We start from the raw sequence: 27,946 nt of genomic DNA, 5'->3' as shown, positions 1-27,946 counted from the left end.
TTTTGGGGGCCCTACTCCCCGCCGCCTGCTGTCCCTCGCACCGCACCGCACAACGACTGTACACACGACGCTTACCAACACGATTCCACCGCACACACGACAACCCCACGGTCACGAACCACAAAGACAGCTTCGCAATGGGACCTGCCCCGGGGGTGCACGCCCGGGGCCACCGCGCCGCGGGGCAGGGGGAGGCGAGCAGGGCCGGGGCTGGGGGCTCTTCTCTTCCTGCTGGTGTGGAGGGGGGGTCCCTGGGTACGGGCACCCCCGCCTGCAAACGCCTGCGTGCCAGGTGCTGGTGAGCTGCTGGGTGTGCCCATCATGCAGACACCCCCCCCTGTTTCTCCCCTGCTCGGGGGGCACACAGGGCAGGACCCCCACTCTCTCCCATGGCAGCCCCAGTGCCTTCCCTGCCTCTCCTCGCCAGCTCCTTCACACCCCCATGCAGAGCTGGGGGGCTGGGTACTAAATAGCCATTTGCAATCGCAATTGGTTTCTGATGATTTAAATACGCCTGAAACAAGAGGTGGTGTATAAAACGAATGATCCTGACCCAAAGAATAATTCTTTTTAAAAAAGCATTCAAGAAAGATTATATATAATAGAATATATTAAATTCTGTACATGATCAAATAATGTAAACATAATTAATTAACCTGTAAGAATGTCTTTAGAGACTATGCCCGCTGTGTGCCCAGGGCGGAGGTGAGCGGTGGCACGTGGGGCTCCCCTCGCACGCTCTGCCACAGACCCAGGGCCAGGAGAGGAGCAGGGGGTGCCCACCCACGGGTCCCCTTGCCCCAGCTCCGAGCAGCCGTGCTGTCCCTGTGGCTTGGTGGGACCCAGCACCGACACCGCGGTGGGAAGGGAAGAGCCGGGCTGGGAAGACGCGCTGGTTCCGCACAGCAGCCCTCGCTGCTTCCCAGGGGCATGGTGTACCAGAGAGCCTGCAGTGCCCAGGAGGAAGACAAATCTCATGGGACAGAGCAGCGGCTCCCACTGCCCTCTCTTCCCAGCCCCTCCATCTCCCCTGGACCGTGCTCCTGCCTGGCTGCCCCCCTCCAGAAACCCCGGGCTCAGCAGGGCAGGACGCAGCGGTCCAAGGGCTCAGCCTTGCTCCATTTGAATTGTGGTCCCTGTCCCCACTGAGCACCAGCCCCTGGTAGACTGGTGCACCGGGGCTGACCTCTTGCTGACTCCTCCAGCCCGTCTGCCCAGACCACCTCTCCAGCACCAGCGAGCTCTTGGGGCAGGAGCTCCTCCTGAAGCCAGTAACGACCCCAGGAGCTCCTGTCCCAGCTGTGAGCCCCATGGCACCTCCCTGAGCACTGCCCATGGGGCCAGCAGTGTGGGTCACACTGGCCTGGGAACCTGGGGAGGTGAGGGCAGGGTGGGCACCACGTCCCCCCTCTCACACACAGACAGAAACACAGCCAGGGTGACCCACACCACGCCTCCTGCTTCTGCCCACGGCCCCAGCATCCAACACCACGGCCGAGCCAAGCCAGGACATGCGATGGGCGCGGCCCCCACTGAGCACACACTACCCCTGGCCTCTCTCCTCTCCCTAAGCTCGACCCTTCCTTCCAATGCAATAACTCAATGGCAAAAGAGTGCATGAAATCAAATAAATATGCCCCCCTCCCCGACCCTGTGACTCCCCCTGGCCTGCGCTGGCACAGGGCACGTGGCTAGCAGCACGTCCTCTGGCACAGCCACCGCGGCACAGCCCACACCAGTGACCATGGCACTGCAGCACAACCACGGCACTGCAGTGTAACCGTGGCACTGCAGCACGACCATGGCACTGCAGCATGACCATTGCATTGCAGCATGACTGCGGCACTGCAGTGTAACTGTGGCACTACAGCATGACCTCTGGCTTGCACAGTGCACATGTGCTGCTGCAGCTTGCACACCCTTCCCTCCATCACCGACCCTTCCTGTTGCTTGGTAGACAAACCTGCCAGAAGCGCAGCAGCGGAGGGGGCCTGGGCGCACGGGTAGCACTCAGGTCCCCAGAAATGTTTTGGGGGTGATGAACTCCCCAGCCCGGGGCAGGCTCCCTTCTCCTGACACTTCTACTTGGAGGACTCGCTTCCTAAGGTGGCTCTGAGAAAAGGGTCCCCTTCTGGAACATGACGCGCACAGAGCAGGTCCCTGCACCACCAGCTGCCCCTCCTCCACCACCCAGCCCCAGGACCTCCGGCACAGGGCTGAGCCAAGCCGGCACCGGTGTTCGGACCCTCTGGAGAGGGCTTCCCCTCCCGCTGCCCTGCCCGCCCTGGGACCGCCTGGCTCCACCGCTCCTGCCTGCCCCGTGTCCCCTGGCACCGCCGTGCCCGTCTGGGGCCGGCCCCTGCCCCGTCTCAACGTTTGACCCTAGGGTTTGTGTTTCATCGCAAGTTTGACCCGATGGCTCTAGCCCATCTGAACAAATAAAGGCAGAAGAGAAAGGAAAAAAAAAAGTTTGTCTCGGCGTTCCCCTCACGACGTCTCGGTGGCGGGCGCCCAGGCGGGCATCACCCGGGCACCCAGCTCTGGTTCGTGGGCTGCGGGCCCCCGGGCAACACGGGCACGTTGAGCGCGTTCTGCGGCGGAAGCGCCGAGTCGAAGTTGAAGTCCATCTCGTCGCTGTCCATGAAGTCATTCAGGATGATGGACTCCACGTCACACTCCAGGCTCCCGTTGAACATGTCCAGGTCCAGGTCTGCTGGGAACCTGTCTTGGCCCAACACGGGGGGGTGGACGGCCCCCGGGTAGGGGCCCTGCAGCGAATCCAGCAAGCTCATGTGTGCCCCTTGGTTAGTAGCGTAGGAATGCAGGTGCCCGTGGTGCGGCATGGCCGTCATGCTGCACGTGTCACTGGGCAGGCTCATAAGGCTGACAGGATTGGCTAAGGCACTGGTGTTGACCGCAGGGTGGTGGCTGGCTGGTGACGGGTGGTACAAAGCGCTGCTCTTCATGAGCGAGGCCGAGTGGGCTGGGTAGGAGGACAAGCCCTGCTCCCCGCCGCCGCACAGCAGCGGGGTCTGTCTGTGGCCACGGGCCGGCACCATGGGGCCAGCCTGCGGCAAGGGCAGGTCCCCCGGGACCATGCTCTCCTTGTGCGCGTAGGAGATGGAGGAGAGCAGGTCCTGCAGCGAGGCGTTCCTGTAGGAGCTGACGGGCGAGAAGGTGGCCTGCTTGTTCTCCTGGATGGTCTGCATGGGCAGGCGGCGCATGAGGCTCATGGCCGGCTGGCTGTAGATGGTCCCGCAGTATGTGTTGGTGGCAGCCCCCATGCTGGAGCACTTGGAGTTGAAGGTGAAGCTGGAGCTCCGCTGCCGCAGGGCGGCCGGGGGCAGCTGCTGCGAAGGGCTCATGCTGTAGCTGTCCTGCAGGTCCTCCAGCAAGCTCTCCCCGAGGCTCTCGTTCAGGCTGATGGTGCCAGTCAGGTCGGTCAGCCTGGGCAGCTCCACGGAGCAGCGGGCGCTCAGGGAAGGAGACATGGTGCTGGAGGGGCTGGGGTACATCAGCGGGGAGGATGGAGTGCCATCGTCCTCCTCCAGCTCGTCGGGCTCGTGGTTGGACATGATGGGTGAGAGGCGCCCGCTCAGCGTGCTGGCCGAGGAGTTGGCCCGCGTCCTGAAGTCCGCCCAGGCATCGTACTCGTCGCTGGCATGGGACGCGGGGCTCTCCGACCACTTGGCCTGCTGGGAGGACGGGCTGTCCTCCCCGCGCTCCTGCGTCACCTGCAGCTGCTTCTTCTTGCTGGCCTTCCCCTTGATGCGCAGGAATTTGCTGTTGTTGTCCATCGAGACCGCCCGCCGCCGGGGCGTCTTCCCTGTCTTGCCGCCCTCGGGGTTCAGCATCCACCAGGAGCTCTTGCCCGTGCCCTCGTTCTGCACGCGGATGAAGCGGGTGTGCAGGGACAGGTTGTGCCGGATGGAGTTCTGTGGGGACACAAGCAGAGGAGGCGGTCAGACGTGGCCGGGGGCAAGGGCAGCTGAGGGGGGGGGGGGTGGGGGGGATAGGGCTCCATCTCCTGGGGCTGTCTGGGCCAGAGGGGCAGAGGCAGCTGCAGCAGGGGCAGATTCAGGCCCCGCTCTGCACCGAAGACAGCGAGGTCCATGCAGGGGTTCCTCTCTTCTCCATCCCTCCTGCCCCCACCACCCACGTGCCCAGCAGAGCCCAGCAGCACTCCCAGCCCACAGGGAGCAGCAGCAGCAGCCGCCTGCTGCCCCCACCACCCCACACCCTGCACCTCCACCAGCTCCATCGGGGATGCCCTCCACCGGGTGCACACCCTTGGGTGCCAGCCCCCTGCACCCTGCCCGAGCCCGCTCCCAGCAGTGAGCTCCGAGAGGCACTGGTGCCACAGTGTGGGGGCTCTGCAAGCCCAGCTTCATCCCCACGGGCACGCTCTGCCTACATCCACAGCCCCTTGGGGTGATGGGTTGGGTGGTCCTGGGGCCTTCCTAGTGCCGGGCAGGGGAGGAGAGGGGCCAAGGACAAGTGCTGATCTTTGCAGCCCCCAGGGAGCCGCTGCAGCTCCCTGATTTCCCCAGGAGGACAGAGGGATGCGGAGGGGGAAGGAACCAAGGTGCTGGGGAGAAAGTTTGGTGCCGTCGCCAGCGTACAGTGGAATACTAATGAAGAGGCGAGTGAGCTCCAGCCTCATCTATCATATTATGTAATGGCTTACTTCTCTGCACTTCATTTATTTGGAGATTGCTCCCAGGCTGGCTCCTCGCCAGCAGCCACCAAATCCAAGTCTACAGAAATCAATCTCGCGCTGACTGATTAAGCCGTGTTTAGAACTAATTGCTCCTTCGTGTGTGGGGAGAATAAATTACGGGCTTTAATTTCACATCTTTAAAATGCAACTGCAGGTATGGGCTAGCCATTAACCCCTTCCTGCATTGCCCCACGCGCAGCTGGGGAGGGGGCAGGCGGTGGCTGGGACAGCTCTGGGACAGGCTGGGACGCGGCAGTGGCTGCCCGCACCACCCACCAGCACCTCCAGCTGCAGCAAAGGGAGCAGGGCAGAGAGAGCTCCCCCTGCCCCTCTTGCCCCTCCCTGGGGACACCTGATGGCCCAAGCTCCCCTCCGTGTAACCGCACCGCAGTGCAAGCTGCAGGGGACCACAGTAGAGCACGTGGTTTTCACCAGGTTTGCAGAGCCAGCAGCCAGCTTGGCCCCGTGGTGCCACCTCACACGCACGTGTGGACACCTGGGGACAGGGACACCTGAGGATGGGGACACTTGGAGTTGGGGAGGAGGACCGGCTGGATGCTCCCAGGGGGCCAAGAACGGCCCTGCTTCTGCCCTGCCATGCAGGTGATGTAGCAGCCCTCAACTGCCCTGCACAGAGCAGGGACAGGGACCAATTTCTGGGGTCCTTGCCTTCCTCTCAGCTGGCCATGGGGGACAGTCAGCACGGGGCCAGCCTCCTCCCCAGCTCCTGCCTGCCTCTTGCTCTCAGCTCAGGGCAGGACCCCCAGGGGCACCTGCACCACCCATGCCCAGGCTGGCATCAGGCAGGGACCTGGCTGGAGGGAGGAGGCTGGCAGGGGGAGAGGAGGTGAGGCTGCTGCCTCTTCTGCAGCAGAGCTTCATTAAGAGCCAAAAGACAGCAGCAATTAAGCGTGAGGCACAGCGAGTCCGGCTCTCTCCTCATTAGCACCCCAACGCGCCAGGCCCTGGGTGCAGGGCGCAGGGCAGGGGCAGGCAGGAGCTGATTAGCAGCGGTGGGCAGGGAGCTGCTGCCACCACCCCGCTGCCCCTGCCACCCCACTGCCACCCATAGCACCCAGCCCCGGGCCTGATCGCCTGCCCCAAAACGTGGGGCTCAGCGGGGCAGGGACATGCAGGGGACATCGCAGCCTGCAGGGCCAGCAGCCTTCATGTCAGCACCTGCCTGGGGCGTACCGGGGCTCTGGCAGGTTTTGGCAGGGCGCAGGGGTGCATACAAAGGCCAATGCCATTCGCAGGGACCCCACCTGCACTGCTCTGCCCTGCTTTGTCCTGTATCACCTCTCTGCCCAGCCTGCACCCCCTCCCTGTCCCCACATGTGCCAGCTACACCCCTGCACATCCAACACCCCATGCCCCTCGCCAAGGCTCAGCATCCTGCCCCCCAACAGCCCCACGGCAGAGGGCAGGTACCCCCCATCTCCAAAGCTCATCCACAGCATGCCAGGGCTCCCCCCAGCCACAGCAGGCCCCTGCCATCTCGGGCAGCAGCCTGGAGGAGCAGGAGGCGCCCTGGGCTGTGCACCTCGCTGCCCAAACGCTGCAGGCAGCCCCAAGCCCTGTGCACCCCGGGGGGGGGGCGATGTCAGGGGCTGCCCCAGTGCTGCATTGCCCCGAGCCCGGCTGCCGGGGCTGCTCCCTGTGCCCTGTTCCGGGGCGGGTGGGTGCTCCCTTGGAGCATCCTCACCCCCTTCTCCACCGAGCCTCATTGTCAGGGGAACAGGCAGTGTGAAATCGGTCTGATTAGCAATTAGTCCCATTGTAAAAGGATTAGCCGGACCCCATTGTCTGGATGAGTGACTCGACTGGCAATTTGCATCTAGCAGCGCTGGGAGCGTTTTCCCTGCGTCCTTTTGACCGGCCAGGGGCTGCCTGCGGGGGGCCGTGCCCGGCAAAACCCAGGGGGCTGGGGAAGACCTGGGGGGGACTCCCCTTGCAAGGACCCCCAGCACCCAGCTGCTGCCCACATGCCTGTTCCTGCCCTGCAACCCCTCCAGCCTTGGGGGGCTGCAGGCTTTGGGGTGTGGGGGTGTGGGGGGCTGACATCCCACAGGGGTGCACAGGGTATGGCACAAGTGCAACCCAAGCGAGAGCAGGAGCACACAAGGCCCAGCTGGGCACAGGGCTGGCACTGCCAGGCAGGGCCCATAGTGCCGAGGGTGCCACCCCACACCCCCATCCCCTGTCCCAGGGAGGAGCCGCTGGGAGCCAGCACTTGGCTCCCAGGAAACCCAGCAGAGACATCAGCTGCGTTGCAGCACCCTGAGCCATGCCACAGCTGTGCCAAGCCCCTGGGAAGGGCCAGATCCAATATCATTTGGGGCACCCACCCTGCAGGACCCCAACTCGCTGACTTTGGGGTCAAGAGCAGATTTTGGGCACTTTCCCCCATGGAGAGCTGGGCAGCAGGCATCCGAGGGACCTCTCTGGAGCCACCTGCGAGTTTGTGCCAAGAGCTCAGGCAAACTGGGGCTCATCTGCAACATGCTCACTTGCCCTGTCCCTGCCACGGTTCCCGCTCCTGTGTGCTGTCCCCAGCACTGTCCCTTGGCCTGCCACCCTTCCATCCATCACCTGGGGACGTTCTGAGCAAAACATCAAAAGTCCAACACCACAAAAACCCCAAATCCAGCCCTGTCCTGCATGTCCTGCACCCTCCTGTGGCCCCACACACTGGCCACATCTGCCCTGTCTGCAGCTGCAGCCCACTAATGAGCCCGGTGCCTGGCGGGGCCTCGCACGAAGGCTATTGGGAGGAAGCAGTGTAGGGCCACTAACGAGCACTCTGCCACCCGCTCTCCGGCAGCATGAGTGTGACTCCGGGGGTTAATTGATGCTTATTTACTCCTCACACACAAAAATTGCCAGTATTGGAGGAAATATTTGCAGGGGCAGAGGCTGCCAACAGCCTTGATGGTGCCCTGTCCCGGGGGGGATGCCACGCAGGGGTGACGGAGAGACTGGAGGTGGCACAGGGCGCTCGCTGCCAGGTGACAGCAGCACAAGGCATCATCCTCCCACAGGTGACAGCACAGCCCACACCAGCACTGAGGCACCGTTATGCCCTGGGCAGCCACCAATCTCCTGCCACCGTCCCCTGGGGACAGCCAAGCCCCACTGCCTGCCACCAATGTCACCGTGCCCCCCGCTGCCCCAGCGTGGGCACAGCCCCTGCGCTCAGCCCACCAGCACTGGCACCGCTGCGGTGCATCCCGCGCGCAGCCCACGCCTGCCTGGTGAGCAGATGGCAGCGGCTCAGTGCGGCAGCGCCGTGTGCCAGGGGGTGGCTGCGCCCCCGGTGCCCGCGGCACCTCCTGCCGCCGAGCACTGCTAGGTGACGGCACAAAGCAGGGACACCACCCCTGTCACTGCTCCCTTCTTCCATGAGGAATTTTCCAGCCTCTGCCCCGTTCTCCCAGTGCCCACCCGCTGGCAGCCGGCAGCCCCCCATCGGGTGGGAAGCGGTGTGGCTGCACGTGCTCCGTGCTGCCCCATAGCAGCCGGCACTACTGCCCCATAGCACCCCCTGCCAGCTGCCCCACAGCCACACAGCCAGCCCCTGATGCTGCCCCGCAGCACCCCAAGCTGTGCCCCGCAGCTGTCTCTGCAGAATCCTATAGCACCCTACAGCCACCCCCCGCAACGCCCCACAACACCCCCATGGGGACCCAGGGCCCTCCCCAGCCCGTCCTTCCCCCGAGCACTGCTCCTGCAGCCGGGCAGGGCAGGGGGGGCTCAGGGGGGAACGGGCACCCCCGGGAAGGGCACTCAGGGGGCAGAGCGAGGCCGCCAGCCTCCCCGGGGAGCCCCACGCCGTGCGGGGGCAGCCGCCCACCACGGGGGTCTCGCCGGCGGCTGCCGAGCGGAGGCGAGCGAATTCGGGTCAGCGCACCGCTGAGCAGAGCCGGGCTGACTGCTGCTAATTGAAGCAGGCGCCCATTAGAGGCGTGACGGGCCGCGGCCATCCCCAGCCCTCTGCCGCAGGTGGCTGGCATGTGAGGAGGCCGGCGGCAGCCTGGAGGCCATGAGCACGGCTGGCGTTGGGCCTCGCCTGCCTCCCGTGTTATGGGAAGTGCAAGGATGTCAGGCAAAGCCCGGCCGGCATCTTGTTAGGGGCTGCTAATCACCCCTGGGGGGAGGGGGGCAGAGGGGCAGCTGGGGCTCGGGGGGGGGCCCAGCCACTGGCCCTGCTGTGCCCCCCTCGCTACCCCATGGGCCTGGCATGGCCTGAGCCTCGTGGCTGGCTCCGTGCCTCCCTCCCATCCTGGCCATGAGCGGTGCCAGCTATTTTCAAACCATCAGGAGAAGGCACTGACCCAAACCCAGCCATGGCCCCCACCCACCCCCAATTGCCCCCCATGCCCAGCGTTTGCCCCACAGCCTCCGGCAGCAGCCTCCACGCAGCGTGGGGACACGCCGGGAGCTCCGGGCGGGTGCCAGAGCCCCCCAGGCGGGTGCCAAACCCCGGATAAACAGCACAGGCTGCTGGGTTTGGCCCTTCCCTCACAGCAGGGCTGCCCAAAGGGGATGTGGGGGCAGCAGGGGGCAGGTCGGCCTCTGCCAGCCTCGTCACGGGAGGCTCCTTGCGGCGGCAGCGGCGGCAGCAGGGGAGGCAGGCATGGGGCGGCCGCGCATCCCCCTCCCAGCCCTGGTTACCGCCACTGCCAAACAGCTGGTTGCTACGAGTTGTGCGGTGGGAGTGTGTCCGTCGCCATGGCAGCCGATTTATTTTATTTTAGCCAGCTGCTGCCGCTCCGTGCCCCCTCCGAAAAGCATCTTCCCCGTGCCCCCACCTCGTCCCCAGCGCTGAGAGCCCCCTGTGGTGGGGCAGTCTCTCCCCGCTGCCCCCGGGGCACAAGCACAGCGCCAGCATCCTCCCTGCTCGGGGATGAGGCTCAGGGGACAAGGCCGGGTGCAAGGGGACAGCGCCAGGTGATGCTGGAGGCAGCGCCCGGGTGCCCGAATGTGGGGCTGAGGGTACCTGGGGATGCATGCGGGGGTGCCCTGGGGCTGGTGGAGCTGCCCAGGAGCTGCCCAAGGCTGGGACAGGGAGGACCCAGCCTCAGCCAAGGCAGGCACAGAGGAAGCTGAGCCCACCCCGGCTGCCACCCAAAGGGTCCAAGTGAGCAGGTGACCCCCCCAGGGCAGCTCCTGCAGCCCGGCCCAGGGTGTGCTCCACTCCTCCTTTGGCTTCTCCTGGAACAGACCCAAAACCCACCAAGGGCCTCCCCAGGGCCACTTCCTCCTCCAGCCACAGCCTCTCCCTGGTGTGTTGAGGCCACGAGGGGCCAAAACAGCCCCCATGCTGCTGGGACCATCCCTACACTGCTGGGCTCTGCTGCGGTGCATGCTGAGGGAGGAACCTGCACCACCACCATCCTGCGCTGCTGCACCACCTCTGATCCCCGAGCACCTCGGGGCCGCCCTGTGCGTTCCCTGAGGGCTCGTTAGATCACCGCAGGACAGACTTGGATAATTAATGTGGTGCTCCCAGGGCGGCTGGTGCAGGGCTGGGTCCCCCAGGTGTGTCTCTGAGCCCTGGCTGTGGGTCCGTGCCCACAGGATGCAGCCCGGTCCCGCGGTGATGCTGTGGGGTGAGCAGCAGCAGCAGGGGTGGCTGCAGGTGATGGGGCGGGCACGGGGTCAGGCCACACTCCCTTTGTATCCCCCTGGCAGTGCTGCCCACCCAGTCCCACACACGGCACCAAGCCAGCCCCAGAGCAAACCACATCCTCCCCCGGCACCCCACAAATTCCACACGCTGGGAAATCCCACCAGCACTGCTCCCCCAGGGACCCAACACACAGAGCCATGCTTTCACCCCGCAACAAGACTCCCCAGAACTGGAGAAGCCCCGGTGCCTCCCTCCAGGGTCCCAAGGGCGCCGGCACCACCAGGGATGCCATGCACGGCGCCTGCCTCCTGCAGGAGGCAGCGAGGCTCCCAGCCTTCAGGGGCTGCTGCGTCCCCACCAGCGCCCCAGCCCCGGCCTGCCTGGACCCCTCCATCGCGCCACACTGGCTGGGACGCTTTGGAAAGACCCTCTCCACCATCAGCCACTTATCCAGTAATACTCTAATTACACCCCAGAGTTGGCCACCAAAATAGCTGCAGTAAATCACACGGAGCTGCCATGTAATTTTTGCATGAAATTACAGTATTTTTTCCCCTGGGTTCAATTTCCTCCACACCAAGTTCTTACCGCAGCCAAATAATTAAAGCAGCCACGCTCCCTTTTCCTCGGGTACCGTTTCAACTCCCCACTGGCTGCCCCCAAGCCAGGTACCAGGGCGCAGCTGGCTGGGGACAGAGCTGCAAACCCCCCCCCCCCCCCCCCAAAAAAAAAAAACATTTTGGGGGTTCTCCCAAGGGAACCACAGGACCCAGCCATGCGGTGTTCCTGCTTTCTGGGCTGTGATATACTCTGGAGTTGGACTGCACTCAAAGGTGGCCCAGGAAGCTGGGCACAGGGCCATGCACCAGGGCACACAAGTCTCCAAGGACCCACAGGAGGGAGCCTGCCCTGCTCTGCATCTGCCCGGCCTCACCACAGCCCCTTGGTCCCCTGGGACCCCCATGGTGGGGGTGCTCAGAGCAGCAGCAAGTCCTTGCTCCTGCGGAACCAAACCCTCCTTCTTCTTGTCCATCGAAATGTCCTCCTGCTCCATCCCTGATGTCCTCCCTGCACCGTTTCCAATGTCCTGCTCCAACCACGATATCCACCTTGCTCCATCCCAAATACCCTGCTCCATCCCCAGTGTCTTCCTGCACCACCCCTGATGTCCTGCTTCTGGAGGCGAGGGGATGGTTTGGCCATGCCAGCAGGGATTGCCAGCAAGCTGGGAGCACTGGGAGCACTGGGAGCACTGGGATCACCATCACTGTCAGCCTGCGGCAGATAGGCACCAGGCAGGTGGCTGGGGCTGCGGGGACATCCCTGCCTTGGATCCCTCCTGGTGAAACACATTCTGTGCCCCAGCCTTATTCCTGTTAAGATGACCTGGTTGTTGAAGAGCCCGGAGCAGATACCTGTGTGGGTCTGAGCCCCACGGGTGCGCAGGGGAGGGCTGGGGATGCCGAGCCTTTGGGTTAGAGGAGAGAATATTTGGCACGGGGCCTGGCTGCACGGCGCAGAAATGTGAAATGCTGCACGAAGTCCCTATTTGACAAATGTCTGTGAAGATCATGCGCAATTCCCAGCCAGTGGCAGTGCCGGGTCCCCCTGCTCTGTCCCCGCCGCCCCCGTCCTGTCCCCGCTCCCTGCCCAGCTCTGCCTGCTGCACGTCGCAGCCCCGGCACCCTGCGGGCTGGCTGCGGCCCCAGCCGGTGACAGGGCTCCAGAAAAGAGCGGTGGAAAAGCTGGAGGCAAAATGTCACCAGCAGCCCCGCTGCAGCCGGCACCCCCAGCACGGCCCCATCTGCCCCATTTCCCCCCCACCTGCACCAGCCTGACCACACATCAGCCCAGCCAGCCCCACGCCCACACCGGCACACGCAGCACCGCAGGTAGCCTCCACCAAAAAAAAAACCACAAAGTACATCCCCCCAAACCCCCACATCTCCCTTTTTTCCATCGCTACCCCCGGTGTGTGGAACATGGGGGGCACAAAGCCCCATGCCACCACCGCCGCCCACGCAGGATGGGCAGAACGGGGCAGGCAAATGTGGCACGGGTGAGCTGTCACCGAGTGCGGTGCCGCAGGGACCCGAGGGACATCGAGCGTCTCCCAGCCGCACGCAGCCCCTGCTGGGAGAGGGGGCGACACCGGGGGAGTCCCAGAGCCCCCTTGCCGCGAGCATCCTGCCGGGACGAGACAGGCGACACGCTCGGCGGGTCAATGTCACCTCGGCGGGTCAAGGCCACTGCGGGACCACAGGGAGATGGGGATGCTGCGGCCCCAGCAGCCCCGGGGAGGTGGGATGTCACCCCCAGTGCCGGGGATGTCACTGACTGGCAGCGGGATGTCACTGCGTCACCCCACGCACGTGTGCCCCTGGCAAGACCCCCACGTGGCACACCCCCCCCCCCCCGTGCATCCCCTCCCTACTCGGCCCCCCCTCGCCCACGTGTGCGTGCACAGGCGCACAGCCGGCGGTGCGTTGCGGTGACTCAGCTGCCCCCCGGCAGCAGCTTGCCTTGCACCTGCTAATTGCGGCCCCCCCGCCGCCCCCGCAGCTCCTCGCGCCGGGGTCTCGCCAGCCCGCGCTTACTCACGGCGGGGGGGGGGGCCTCCCCCATGCACATCAGCTGCCGAGCCCGGGGCGGGCGGGGGGCTCACGGCCCCCCCGTGTCCCCATGAGAGTGGGGACCTGTGCCATTTGTTGTGCAGGCGCTCTGCGCAAGGTGGGGGCAGCACCATAGGCTCCAGTTTCCTCCCTGTACAACCAGCCTGGGGCTCTGGAGGGGGGTTTGCAGCTGAGGATGGAGCCCCCCAGTGCCCTCCCTGAGGCTGCTGCTCCAGACCTGGCTGCAAGCAGGCGCACACCGGTGAACACAAAAAGGGAAACACCATTGACCCAGAGCCTTTTTTTCAGCCTCTTTTGGCTTTTCACCATTTGGGAACACCAACTCACCACAAGCCCAGCGGTGCCAGGATGGAACATGGGGTGGGACACGGGATGGACACCACGTCCCTGAGCCACCTCTCCCCTTCCACCTCCAAGCTGCTGGACTCCCAAGCACGAGGCAGAGCCGCTGCCGGGCCACGTGCTTCATCTTCCCCCCGGGTCCCAAAAACACAACCCTGGGGCCTGCCAGCCCGTCCCCACCACATGGCCATGGCCACCCACGGCCCCCACAGCCACAGCCCAGGCACAGCCTGGGCACTGCCCTCACCCCTTGCTCCTCACCCCTCGGCCCTCACCCCTCACCCCTCGCCCCTCGCCCCGCTTTTGGGGCTGTGCCGGGTGCTCCCCGCGCCGCCCGCCCGGCTGCGGATGCTGGGTTGCCCGGGCAACGGCTGATGACATCGCGGGATGCAGGGGAACTCTGCTCGAGGTGCTCGGGATGCCATCGCTGTTGCCAGGGAAACGGCGGGGCCGGCGACATCCCGCAGGTACCTGAGGGTGACAGGGGGGTCCCCCTGCACGAAGCCCCCCAGCACCAGTGCATCCCGCAGTGCCCGGCCAGGGGCTTTGCTCCCACCCCCCAGCATCCCTGGACTGGGCTCAGAAGTACCAGGAACACGACGAGATTTCCCCAGATGCCCCAAACTTCCCCAGCTGTAAACCCCAGATGCATGTGGGTGGGGACATGCCATCCCCCCAGGCAGGGTGCCACCCCCCAGATGCTACAGGGTGACAAGAAATCCACGGGGAAGTCTCTGGGCTGCACTCGCAGCCACACAGGGACGCAGCAAAGCAGAAGGGGCAGGGGAAGAGCTGTGCACAACACTTGCTCCCCCAGAGGAGCCCCCGAAATTCCCCTCTGGGGTGAACCTACAGCATCAGCAGCGCGAGCAGGATGCGGACACACCTGGGCAGGCGGCAGCATCCCCGCGGGATGCTGCAGAGCAACAGGAGCACAACAATTCCCCTCCTGCCGCTCCCGCAGGAGCTCGGCAGCGCTACCTGCCACGGCAAGAATTGCATCAGCCGGAGCCTGCCCGAGCCACTGGCCCTGCCCCAGGCCCGTGGGGCCGCCCCGAGCTCTGCCGTGGGTGCTGCAGTGGGGCCAGGTCCCCCTCGCCTACCTGGAGGAGCCAGCGCCCTCGGGGCTGTTCCTGGTGCAGACAGGGCTCTGCAGAGCACAGTACCCCAGAAACCTGCCCGGCCTCTGTGTGGCACAGCCCGCCTGCCAACCAGCACCAGGGGTGACAAAATGCCTGGCAAAGGGACAGGAGGAACCAGAACGGGGCCACGAGGAGCACGCAGGCCCCGGGGTGCAGGGAGAGGCAGAACCACGCAGGTTTCAGCCCCATCCAGCCCTTGTGGTCGCTAATTTGGGCTTTAGGGTTCTGCATGGTGGGGCAGGAGGGGGGCGAGCGCTGCAGTAGGGCTGGGGGGCAGTTGTGGGGCAGCTGGGGGCTGGAGAGGGGAAGGGCAGTGAGGAGGAGGAAGATGAGGCTGGGATAGGGGGGGGAAGCCCTGGAAACTCCCCCAGCACTGCGGGGAGGCAGCTGCCACCAGGGCGATGCCACCCACTTGCTCCTGCCCAGCGCGCACCAGGGGATGGCCGTGGGGGGACACGGGGACCCCGACCACTGGGGGCTGGGGGGGAGCCTGGTGACATCCGGGCGTCTCCCGGGGGACCTGGCAGCCCTTCAGTCGGGCTCCATCCCCGCAGGGGCCCCCACCCGCTCCCACGCGCTGCCGGCCTCCCGGCTGCGTGACACCGAGCTCTAATTGAATTAGACGCTGCTGCCTGGGCAGAGCAGCCTGCAAACCATCCTCGAATTCCTGGGCACGGCGCCCGCTCGCTGTCTGCGAGCCACCCCCCCTCCTCCCCCTGCAGTGACCCAGAAGCGAGGAGCCTGCGGCCCCCCAGGGCGGGTGGGAGAAGGGGTCCGGCCGGCCTCGGGGGGGGGGCTCATTAAGCAGATAATTAGCATGGTCGGAGGGCGCAGCGCCCGTGGCCCCGCCGGGGTCAGATGTGCGGGGCTGGCCGGCGAGGCAGCGCGTCCCCGCGCCAGCTTCCTCCACTACAGAATGTACCGAGGGCTGCGGCGGCCCCAGCCAGGGACACGATGTGCTCCCCGCTCCCGGCCCTGTTTTTCCTGGCCGGCCTCCTGCTCCGCTGCCGGCGGGGCGGCCAAGCGCCGGGGCTCAATGCAGCCTTTGTTCGCCCGGCCGTCGCCTCCTTTCACACCTCCGGCCCCCCGCCACCTGCCCCCCGCGACCATCCCCGGCCACTCGTCCCCTTTCCGAGGCTCGGGGTGGAGGTGCTGCCGCTGGGGATGCTCGGCATCTCCAAAAATGCGGGCAGCACCGCACCGTGCCAGAGCCCAGCGGCTGCAGCCCCTGCGGGGGAAGGCAGCACCGGGCCCCTGCTCCTGCCCACGGCCTCATCCTGCTCCAGGCCCCCTGGGTCCATCCAAAAGTCGCCCACCCGCAGCGGGGACCAGTGGGAGGCTGGGTGCACCCTGCAAGCCCCCAGACCCACATGAGGTCGTGCACAGCAGCTGGTGCAGCTCCAGGCTCTCTGCACACTTCCTGAAGTCAAATCAAAGCGTGGCCCCAAACCACCCCCATCCCATCCAACCCCACAGGGGCTGCCTCCTCTCTGCCCTTTGCCACTTTTCTCTCTCTCTCTTTTTTTTTTTTTTTTTTTTTTTTTTGCAAATGGGCCAAATTTGACCCAAATTTGCTTTTCCTACTCAGAAAAGCCTCCCCACCAGCAAAGGGTCCCCAACTGGCTCTAAACCCAGCTCCACACCCCCATCCCTGCATCTGCCAGCTGGGCACAGTGAGGCCGGGCACAACCCCACCAGGATAAAGCCCAAACACGGGGGCACAGCTGCCCCACGGGCCCTGCCAGGGGTGCAGGGGTGGCGACGAGGAGGACCCACACCCCCGTGAGCACCCCGGGGCACGCCAGTGCAGGAGGTGCAAGGACACGCTGGGCTCGTGTGGCACCAAAATCTTCATGGGGCTGGCACCAAGCATCCTCGCCAAGCCTCGCAGACAGCCTGGAGGCATCCCTCCTGCCCCCCCAGAAGCCCCTCTCTCCCCATTTTGCTGCTGCCGCCCCCCTGGCAGGGGGGGGCTTTCCTGCAGCCGTCTGGCAGCTAAGCCCCTGTCGCCACGGGGGCATTAGCAGCAGCGCTGCAGGGAGCTCCCCGGGGAGGAGTAAGTGGATCAAAGGGTTTTAGCAGCAGACGGCTCCCAGACAGATCTGGATTGTCTTCAAGGCGGCCACTTGCGGCTACAAATGCACTTTCTGCCTGCAGCTCCCGAGCCAAAAGTTTCACACCGGCTTTATTTCATTTAACCCCTGGCGGCTCCCAGCCTCGCAGATGCTCGGTGCCAGGAGCCCCCCCGGCCCCACAGCCAAAACTCAGCTTCAGCCTCCCCCCGGCACAAACCCGGCCCTGCAGGGGCGGCTCAGGGTGCTCAGTGCTTGTGCCAAGACCCCCAAAGAGCCCAGTCCCTGTGCCAGTCACCCCGGGGACTGTCAGCAGCACCGTAACAAGGAGGAAGGGAGGAGAGGGGACAACCACGGGGACCTCTCTGGGATGGAGACAGCCTGGGGACATTGTCCCCACCTCACCGCCCTTCACAGCACCCCCCGGCCCCAGCCGGTGCTTGCCAGGCGGTGTAGGGGGAGCTGGGGCAGGGAGAGGCTTTGTTGGGAACGGCCATGAATTATTCAGAGCGCACGATAATTACAGGAGCCCCCTGGTCCTGCTCGCTCAGGCAGGCAGGAGCAGGATTTGTGCCACGGGGAGCGCAGGGGACAGCATCTGGGACCCCGAGGCCATTGCTGCCCCACGCCTCCCCATAGCAGCAGCACCCCACACTTCCCAGCCCTGCACCCCACACTGCTTGGTGCCGTACCCCAAACCTCCCCATGCCGTGCCCCAGGTGCCACAGGGTGACCCACACCAGTTGGTACAGGACCATATCTCCCCAAGCCCCTAAACCCAGACCTGCACCCCCCTGCCCTGCACCCTGTGCTGGGGGTGCCCAAATCCTGTCCCCCCTTCCTCTGAGAAGCCACAGGCAGAATTGGGGCCAGGGCCAGGCCACGTGCTGGGACACAGCCAGGACTGCACTGTGCACCCTGGGGACCCCACATGCCTCTGTCCTCAGCCCCCCACCGCTGCCATCCCCATGGCCCCACAACCAGAGCAGGGCCCTGGGCGGGAGCTGCCCCACGCAGCCACTTCTCAATAGTGGGCTCAGGCTCCACCACAGAGTGAAAACAAGAGCAGGACAGCCACGAAAAAATGCGGGGATGGTGAGCAGAGGCCAGCGCCAGCATCCCCACGCAGCCTGGCCGAGAGAGCGGGGAGGACGCCTGAGGACACGGCGCCTGCATCGGGACTGCATGGGAATGGGGTGGGGGACGCCCCTGCACGTGGGGTGAAGGCAGCCTGGCCACATGGGGTTGGCCCCTCTCCAGGCAGCGCCGCAGGAGGGCTGGGGGCTGCCCCCGCCGTGGGTCAGGGAGGGCACATGGCGGGGCTGGGTTCGCCCCGAGCAGCCCCAGCTCTGACGCACCCGTCTGGCATCTTCTCATTACACTGAGGGCTTCTGTTCTGCTGCCCGCGTTTGCCACAGCGGTGGAAAAGCTCTTCTGCAGGCCTGGCAGTGCGCCGTGGGAGCACGGGGTGAGCGGGAGCGGCAGCAGCATCCCCACAGCACGGGGCCCCCCATGGTCTCCAAACACATCGCACCCACTGGGGCTGTGGGCAGGGGTGTTGGGGACCCTGTCACACCCTGGGGGTGGCACCGCACTCCCAGGTCCCTGGGCATGGTCCAGGCCAGGAGCGATGGGGTGCAGGATACAGCAGGCATGGGGGGACAGGAGCTTGCCCCCAGCTGATGCACCCCGCAGTGACCCTGTGCAACCAAAGTGTCCCAGTCACATCCCAAGGTCCCAGCTGTCCCCTCCAGCACCCCCTGCACCGGGAAAACAGAGCTATGGGTGGGCAGGAGCAAGGAGCAGGTGGTGGGAGATGAGTTCCAGGTATGGGGTGTGCTGGGTATGGGTAGGAGGGTGGTGGGGTGCAGGGACGGGGTGCCCAGTGAGCACAGGTGGGTTTCGGGGTGTGTGGGTTTAGGGAATGGGGTGTACAGGGGGGTTCAAGGTACGGGTTGCACGAGGGGCGTGGGTACAGTTTGCAAGGGGCAATGGCTGGTTGGAGGGCTGGGCAGGTGGGGTGCGGAGTGTGGGGTGCAGGGTTCTGGGTGCTGGGTTTGGGGTCAGGGTGCACAATGCAAGATGAAAGGTGCAGGATAGGGGTGCACGATGCAAGACGAAGCATGCAGGGTGCACGCAGCAGGGTTTGGGGTGCAGGGAGTGGGACACAGGACAAAGCATGCAGGGGGCAGAGTCTGGGGTGCAAATTTTGGGGCAGGGGGTTCCAGCACCACTCCACAGCTTCCCCACTGCACTGCTACAGCACCCGCTGCCCGTGGGCACTGCAGCAAAAAGCATCGGACGGGGCTGCTGCCGCGCTTCTCCCGTCTGTCTTAAAGGTCTGCAGCCCAGCGGGCAGCTGGCCCCACTGTCCCCTTGCCACCCGGTGCCCCTCGGAGCTGGCCGAGTCCCCCGGCACCGCCCGTGCCCAGGCCAACGCGGCCGGGTCAGACTGAGCTGCGATGTGCGTGTCCACGGCACGGCGTCCCACAAGAAACCTAACTGATGGGACCTGCAATTAATACCTGCAACATAATAGAGCTGATTACAATAATTGGCGTGATAATTGCGTTACACCTAGGGAAGGGTGTAAGCAGAAAGCCCTACAGAAGAGACTCTTTGTCTTTGCTTTTTTGTTTTGTTTTGTTTTTTTTTTTTTTTTGTTTTCTCTCCAGCTCGCAGGTAATAGCCAGGAATGGGCAAACCCTCTTTTAATGGACTCTTAATAATGCTGTAATTTCCCTTTGCAGGGAAAGTTTTCCAAACAGTCAAAGATTCAAAACAAAGCAATGATTGTTCCTATTAGCATTAAATTCTACTCTGGGAGAGAGAATAAATCAAGCAAGGGGATTCAATTCAAAACAGAACTATAAAAAATCCAATAATGATTTTTTAATATTAATAAGAAAAATATATTGTTATGCACCCTTAGCATTTAAACTTCTAATCCAATCAGCGCAAAGTGCAGAGATAAATCACGGCAGCGGAGGAGAAGGGAACAACCATCAAGCAGGCAGCAATAAAACGCTGTCTTACATCCCTGGGACAGACATAGGTTTGACAGACTCGGGAAAAAAAAAAAAAAAAATCCAAATTTATGAGCCTGTCGCTGCTCAAGCCTGTTAATTCCCTGCCTGCTTCTCTGTACACACCCTGCACCTGGGGCCGGAGCACAGTGCTGCCAGCCCAGGACGTGGCACCAAAAACCCCCGGACCCAAGCACGGCCAGGCGGCCCCGCACCAGGGATGCTCGAGGCCTCGCCGGTGCAGCAGCAGCAGATGCACGGCCCTGATCTGCACACGTGGGGTGTGGAAGTGCACAATCCCCCGTGGGGCTGGCCGTGCACTGAGCCAGGAGGTGTCCTGTCCGGGTCACAGCCCAGGAGCAGCCCCAGTGCCACCCTGCTTGAACTCATTACCAGCAACAGCCCGCGACTCCCCGCCGACGCACCGAGCAATTCCCCCTGATTTATCGGCCCCGGCAGCCAGAGCACAGCCACGTGGGCCAGCACTGAGCCCTGGCGAGCGGCGGAACTCCGTGCAGCACACGGGAAACGCTGGATTTTGGCATTCCCGGCCCAGCAGGTCCCAGCTCCCCCTGGGTCCCCTCAGACCGTGCTCCGCCAAAAACCCGAAAGCAGCCATGTCCGGTGGCCGCGATCCCGGCCACGCGATGGCCGAGGACAAAAGGATCTCAGAGCCGCAGGGAGCTCCGGCACAGCTCGCGAACTGCTGACAGCACGAAGCAGGGTGAGGAGAGAGTGGGGGCGTTCAGGGACAGACGGACAGACAGGCTGCTCCCACTCGGGAGCACCCCGAGCTTCCATTCGCACTGGCTCCTTGCGGCTGAGCCCCTGGCAGGGGAGGCTGAAGGGAGACAAAGTGCTAATTACAGCTCTCGCCTCGCTGGTACCCCGTGGGGGGTTCTCCTCCTCTTTCCGATGCTCCGGTCAGGGGCTCGGGGAGCAGGTGCCAGACTCATCCCCGCGCTCCCTGCCCTGCCGCCAGCGACAGCTCGGCTCCCCAGCAGAGGAGCAGCCCCGTTGGTGCTTTGTGATACATTTTAAGCTAAAATAATAATAAAAAGAGCTGAATTAAACAGTGCCTGTTTTTCGGGCAGCCCCACCACCAATGGGTCTCCAGCCCCACAGAGCACAGACCCCCCTGCGAACCAACTTGCGGCACTGGGCACATCGGGCTCAGTAGCCGGCCTAGAGGCTCAGCCCCCACCATGAGGGCACACCACGAGCACGGGGGGGACCCTGCAGATGGGGACGGTCATCAGCATCCCTGCACCACCCTGACAGCCTGCAGGTCCCCGGGGGGGCACCGCTGGGTGCTCCCTTGCACCCACGTGCACCTGGGGTCGCAGCCGCCTCCTCTGCTGGCAGGACTGGAGCCAGGTTCTGGGGGCATGGCCCAGGCTGCACGGGGGGCACGGGGGGGCCTGGCCATGCTCCGGGAAGGGGCCACACTCTCCAGGAGCCCCCGGCTGGTGGGCAGCAGTGTGGGGTGGGTGAGCTGGGGGGGGACACGGTGGGGCTGAACTTTTGAACCAGCAGGCTGGAGATCAGTGCATTACCTTAACGCGAGTTAAAAATAACCGTCTCGTCTCTTGAAATGAGCCTGTCTGCAATTACAGCTTGGCATGTCTGCTCCGGAGCGTCCCCGGGCTGGCACCGCGCCAGGTGGCAGGCGGCTTCGAACAACCCTCGCCTTTCTTTTCTTTCCTTTTTTTTTTTTTTTTTTTTTCTTCTCCCCCCCCCCCCCTCCATTTTTTTCTTCCCAGCAAACCAAAGGTGGCTTCTCGGCTCCCAGCTCAGCTCCCCATGCCCACCGAGACACAGCCGTGACTTCAGAGAGCAGCCCGGCCTCCGCCACCCAACAGCGAGGCCCTGACCCCTCCCTGTCCCTCGGGGACACGGGGACGCTCCCGACAACCCCAAATCCCAGGGGGCCGGGCTCTAGGGGTGCCCTCCCAGTCCTTCCCTGCGCTGCCCTTGCACGCACGACGCGTGCCCGACTGCAACGTGCGGGCGTGCACGCACATGGGAGCGCACGTGGCAAGCCCTGCGCACGTGCACACGCGTGGCCGGGGGACAGCGGGGCTGCACGTGCACCACATGTGCACGCACATGGGTGTGCAAGGGAGGGTGTGCAAGCTGAGCTGCTGCATGTGTGCTCAAGCATGTGGAGATGCAGCGGGCACCCCACAGAATCGCTCACTGTGCCCTGGCCATGCCGGAGCCCAGGCAGCAAAACCAAGCACCCATCCTGCATCACCACGAGTCCCCACTGCCAGCACCCCTGGGACACCTCCTCTGTCCCACAGCCACGGGAGCTGCTGCGTCCCTCCTGCAGTGGGCACAAAGTGCTGGAGGTGGTGGGGACTCTGGAAAAAGCCCCCCCTACAGACCCCACTGCTCAGCCCCACTGCGGCAGTCCCAAGGGCCCGGACACCCCCATCCAGACCACAGCAGGGGGCAGCTCAGGACACCCCGGGGCTGGGCAGGGAAGGGACCAGCCCGCTCCGGGGGTCCCCACCCGGCACCCACGTCGCCGCCGCGCCCCCTCCCAGCGCCGGCCGCCTCCGCCCCCCTGGCGGGTGAAAGCAATCTTTGTGCCGTGCTTTCAGTTCTCCTTGCTGGCGGGCGGCCAAGGCAGCACATAATAATGAACAGATGCTGTCCAAAATGAGCTTCAGCGGCAGACAGGCAAGCCTCTCCGAGTGTCCTTCCGTAACCCAAAGTGCCTTTCACCTCGGCACTAATCAGGCACCTTCAGCGGGAGAGCAGAGCTGGCGCACAGCGTCTGGCTAATTAAAAGTAATGCGGGCGGGGAGACCCCGGCAGAGCCGTGCCTGGCTCCCGAGCATCCCCGTGGCCACGTGTGAGCCGAGGGAGGCAGCGGGGCTGGGGGATGACAGCGGGGATGGAGAGGTCAGCGTGGGGCTGGGGGTGCCCCCATGCGTGGCAATAGGCACGACGCAGAGCTCCCCAGCCAAAAACTGCACCGAGGGATGGGGGCCAGCGTGCGAGTCCTGCCCCTGCCTCCACACACTGCAGGGAAGAGGCTGCCATGGAAATCCCCTGGGTTTTAGCAAAGCGTCCAAAGCAAAGCTCCTGGTGGCAGCACCCTGCCCAGGCCCCCCCGGGGCAGAGGAGCTCCCGTGGCTCCAGCCCGCTCTGCTGGGGCACGGCGTCCACACAAAATATTTATGAGGCCTTTTAAGTACAAAAGCCAAGCACCAGGAAATTCGTTTCCCAGCCCAGGAATCTGGCACTCACGTCACAGCACCGGGCTGCGGACAGCGAGCTGAAGGGAGGGACGCACGCATGGACACGCACGCGGGGATGGACGGACGGATAGACAGACAGATAGCAGGCGCCGGGCTGCGAGTGCTCATCTACTCCGCAGGATCTTAACTGTAGTTTATATTCCAGCGGTTATTAAAAATAAGGTGGGGGGGAGAAGCTAAGAGCGGAGCAAGCTGTTCATTTGGAGCCTTTCCCTTGGGTTTAATAAAGCCCCACTCACTGCTGTAGTATCATTTTTATGCTATCATAAAGCCGGACCATTTAGCAGGTTTGTGTTACTTCAGCAGTTAGCGCTGCGTGAAAAGCGATTCCAGAAGAGAGGGGAAAAAAAAAAAATTAAAAAAATTAAGAAAGGGAAGGAAGATGAAAATCTCCAGAAAGAGATAGAAGAGCAAGGTGGGAAGGAGGAGCGGATCCTGGGGGATTCCTCGTGGCCGTGCCCCTGGCACTCACCGTGGTGCACGGGAGCACATCACCGTGGCTCGGGGCTGAGCAAGCTGTCGAGCTGGGGACAGGGGCAGGCGAGGAGCCCCCGCTGCATCCCTGAGATGCTCAAAGGGTTTGGGGTCCCCCATGTGTCGGGGGGAGCCTGGCCCTGTCCCCACTGCGGGGGCTACAAGGGAGCTATGGGCTCTGTGGAGAGGAAGGGACCGGGAGCCAAGCCCCCTGCACACCCTGACCTCACAGCACAGGGCCCCTGGGCCATCCTTGCATCCTAACGCCCTTTCTACTCCTTTTTCTCCCCATTTCATTCCCATTGCACCCCACGATGGGGACAGCAGCACTGGGGGTCTCTGCAGAGGCCCCGTGCTCCCCCAGGCCACCAGGACCCCGTGTCTCCATGCCCCTGCCTGCCGTCACGCTGCAGCCCCAGTGCCATACAGGAGGAGGTGGAGGGGAGGGCTGGGAAATTAAGGTTTGCAGCACTGTCAGAGCCGCATCAAACAGGCATCCACCAGCTGATTGCTTGATTGTTATATTTTGGATGTCAAACCGGAGCGAGCAGAACCTTTAAAATGCATCCGTGCCGCTGCCTTTTTGACGGAGGGTGTTGGTTTCCCATTAACAAGTGGAAAGCGTGAGCTGGAGCAGAAAACTTCAAGCGCTTTGGAATTGATAAAATAACAACTCCCTAATTAAGCAGAACTGTCAGTCACGGGCGCCTGCTGCCCTGCATCGGGAAGCAGCAGCAGCAGCTCCCGGCGCACGTGCCCGCGGCGCCAGCCCAGCCGCTGCGGCACTCGGAGCCCTGGGATCCTCCACGGGGCCGGAGCACCCCTGCCCCATAGGGTCCTGGTCCCACTGCTGAGCACAGACAAGCGTTTAGGTGCTGTACCTCAGTTTACCTCACAGTAAAATCACGAAACACACCCTGTGCTGGCATCCTTCCCCTACGAGGTACAGAACCAGCCCGAGGGAGCATGGCCCTGATGGACACATCAGACACCTCTGCCGGGTGCGGACGCAGCGTCCCCATGGCCCGCTGGATGTGGGATGGAGTCCTGGTGGCAGAGCCCACCCTGAGGCCCCACAGGGAAGCCAAGCCCTCGGCCTGGCTCTCCGACCTCCACGATTTGCTCTCCCCAGCATGGGGAGGCTGCGAAGGAGCTAATTAAAGAAGCAGCCCATTACCCGAGACCCCCCTCCGATGCCACTGTGCTCGGTAATGAAACGCTTTAAATCCGTGATGCTTCTCCCAGGCCTGGGGCAGGAGGGACGTGGCATCTCCAGGGGCTCTTTAATAAGCTTCGAGCAGCTCGTTACTACAAAATTGACTGCCCAGCGCTGCAGGTGCTCCCGCGGCTTCACCGAGCTGCCAGCCTGCCCTGGGCAGGGCACAGCCAGCAGGGACACGGGTGCTTAACCCCTGGTGCAACGGTGTCCAAGGCAGTGACAACCAAGTGGGAGGGTCCCCACACACTGCTCCAGTGCCAGGACGAGGGAGGCAGCACCGCAGAGTGGTGGGGGGCAGTGGGGGGACAGTGGCAGAGGCACCGTAGAGCCACTCTGGCTGGTGATGGGACTCCTCAGGACGCGTTGGAGAGCGCCAGGTCCCCGTCCTGCAGAGCCACCCCAGCACACAGCTCATCCCTCGGGCACATCACACACCGCGAGCACAGCCCCGGGTCCCCACACCCCCAGCCCCACGAACCAAAGCACCACCATGCCCTGACACCACCACAGTTCTGCAGTGTGGGGCCACGCATTTGGCCCCCCTGGCACACCCACACAGCCCCTCTGACCAACACAGCCCCCACACCAAATCCATGACGCCCTGTGCAGGACGAGTGGCTCGGTTGGCACCAGACATCGAACAGCCCAGCCGCCATCCTTGCCCCATGGGACAAGGGACACCAGGAAGGGTGTGGGGGACAAGGGACAGAGCTGGGCACCCGGCATTGCTCCCACATGCTCCCTGCTAGAGGCTTCCCTGGGGGAGGCCCATGACTGGGGTGCCGGCACTGCTGGTGGCCATGGGATGAGCAAGGGCACAGCCAGGTGACAGCTGGCAGAGGGTGAGGCCACACCACGAGGGTCCTGCCTGCAAAGTCCTGCCTGTCCTTGCTCAGAGGCCAGAAGTCAGAGCTAGTGCCAGTGGGCACCGGACGGGCAGCCCCGGACAGGCAGCCCCCACCGCCTCGCGCACCCACACCAACACACCCACGCATCGCCACCATCCCCTTGTGGCCCTGTCTGAGCCCCTGCACGCCCAGAGAGGACACCGGTCACCCCTCTGCAGGTGGCTTGAGCCCCAGTGACAAGGGACAGGGAGGGCTTTGCCAGTGTCTCCTCGACGGCACTTCCCACCTCCCGTGTGCCAGCACCAGCCCCGAGAGGCAGACGCGGCCCCATCCCCATGTACGGCTCGGCACATGAACTTGTTTCCACACACGGCCCCGTCCCCTCATCCTGCTCCTGGGGCTGCCCTTTGGGGACACCCAGGGGACCCCCACATGCTCCACACCCCGGTGACTGGAGCTGCTGCTGGGAGCCCCCAGCACACCCAGCACTCCCTGCCACCAGCCCAGCACCCTGCTGCGCCCCAGGCCCGCTCAGTGCGTGTCCCCCACGCTGTCCTCAGCGGGTGGGAGCCCTGGGGACACCCAGCTCCCCCCACACATGCCCGAGGCCATGCTGGTTTCTCCAGAGGCACAGGCTGGAGCAGAACCACAGGACCAGTGCCTCCTGCTGCCTCCTCCACAGCTCCCGACAGCGCAGGACGGGGACACGGCTGCTCCGGGACCGCTGCCCCTGCACACCCAGCAGGAGCACAGCCTCCACCTGCACCAACAGCTCCCACAGCCCAGCTGCAGGTGGCACAGACAGACAGCATCTGGCCTCGCTGTTTCCAAAAGGGCCCTGTTTGCACCCAAAAGAGCCCCCCGAGCGGCCGAGCCAGGCTGGGCCACCTGCAGGGGACGGGGGCGCGTGGTGCCAGCACAAGGTCAGCCCACCAGCGCGGCAGGGCAGCATTAGAGCCCCCGAGCCTCGTTACACACTAATCACGCTGGAGGTGACAGGGCTTAGGGGAGGGCTTAAGAGAAACCGTCTCCTTTTTACTGACACCATCTGGACACAGGCGATCTCTTCCCCTGCCCACCACGGAACCGGAGAGCAGCAGTGTGCCAGGGGGGTGGTGGGGGTCAGGGCAGCCCCCCCAGCCTCCGGTGCCCCCAGTCGGCTCCGGTGCGGCACAGCCAGGGGAAGGAGGCTCGCAGACACCGGTGGGAGAGGGGTCAGGGGACGCGAGCGTGGAGCTGTGGGGTCTGCGAGGGGCAGGGGACGCAGCCCCCGTGCTGCCACACACGGGGCGCGAGGCAGCCTGGGGACACCTGCCCGGGGACACCAGAGGACCCCGTGTGCTGCACACCCCGGTGGGATGGGAGCAGGCTGGGAGCCCCCAGCACCCCCAGCACCGCCGGCCTCCATCCCGAAGCCGTCCCCTTCGGAGCTCCCGGTGCAGAGGGGCGCTGGGATCGCCCCTCGCCCCGGTGCCGCCGTGCCCTGTGCGGGGAGGAGCGGGGCGCCCCGGCCCTGCCCGGCACCGGCCCGAGCGCAGCCGGCGAAGCGGGGCCGAGGCGCACGGAGCCGGGGCACGCAGCGCTCCCCTGCCCGCAACCCGACCAAGCCGCGGGGCCACCGAGCACCGGCGGGGGGGGGCTCCGGGAGCGGGGCAAAGTCGGTCAGCGGGGCGAGTGGGGGTGGTCGCGGGTACCTTCCATCCGGCGGAGCTGTTGCTGTCTCCTTTATCCTTAAAGTAGGGGACGTATCGCACCATCCAGTCGTAGATCTGCGAGAGGGTGAGGCGCTTCTCCGGGGAGCTCTCGATGGCTTTGGTGATGAGGTCGGCGTACGAGAGGTTCCCCCAGGCGTTCCTGCGGGACGTCTTGGCCTTGCGGAGCTGTCCAACATCCGCACCGGGCGGCGGCGGGGCGGCGGCGGCGGCGGCGGCTGCTCTGCGCTCGGCCGGGGCCGCCGCCGCGTTCTCGGTGCCCTCGGCTCCGCCGGCCGCCAGCGCCGGGGGGGGCCCCGCCGCGCCCCCATCCTCGTCCTCTGCCGCGAAGTCGGGGTGCGGGAGCGGCCAGGTGCAGGAGCGGGGCCGGCTCTGCGGCTCGAAATCCGGGTCGATCTCCACCTGATGCGCCTGGAGCTTTTCTTCCATGGTCCCCCCTCCCCGCCCCAGCTCCCGGCGCTGCGCTCCCACCCCCCCCACCCCCCGCCCCCCGCCCCAGCAGCAGGTACGGTCGGTTTCCACCCAAAAAAAATTTTAAAAAATCTTTCAAAAAAATAAAAATTAAAAAAAAAAAATAAAAAAAGAAAAAAAAAGGGAGAGGAGCGCGGAAAGGGCTCCGGGGCGGGGGGAGACGGGCACGGGGGCGGGGGCACCGGTCCGGGTGCGGGTGCGGGGAGGCACCGGGTCCGTGCGGGCTCTACCGGGCGGCAGCGACCGGCTCTGCGCTGGGGAACGGGCGGCTAACGGGGGCGGCGGGCCGGGGGGGGCGCCGCATATTCCTCGGGGGCCGCCAGCCCGGGGCCAGACGGGGCTTCAGCAGCCGCGGGGCGGCTCCGGAGCGGCGCTTCCCGGGG

The 27,946-nt window shown here is 64.7% G+C and overlaps 1 protein-coding gene across 1 annotated transcript; it reads right to left on the bottom strand.

Moving 5' to 3' along the window:
* FOXO6 (forkhead box O6) lies at positions 1 to 27,605 on the bottom strand. Its single transcript, XM_032202386.1, has 2 exons — positions 27,075 to 27,605; positions 1 to 3,935 (listed from the first exon to the last, which is right to left on the bottom strand). Exons 1-2 carry the CDS (start codon positions 27,519 to 27,521, stop codon positions 2,523 to 2,525), a joined length of 1,860 nt encoding a protein of 619 aa, XP_032058277.1. The 5' UTR covers positions 27,522 to 27,605; the 3' UTR covers positions 1 to 2,522.
* Between the last annotated feature and the right edge of the window lie 341 nt (positions 27,606 to 27,946).

Source organism: Aythya fuligula, chromosome 23 (assembly GCF_009819795.1).
Source record: "Aythya fuligula isolate bAytFul2 chromosome 23, bAytFul2.pri, whole genome shotgun sequence".
Classification (NCBI taxonomy): domain Eukaryota; kingdom Metazoa; phylum Chordata; class Aves; order Anseriformes; family Anatidae; genus Aythya; species Aythya fuligula.
The sequence above is the reverse complement of the archived record's forward strand: the minus strand, read 5'-3'. Positions and strand labels throughout refer to the sequence as shown.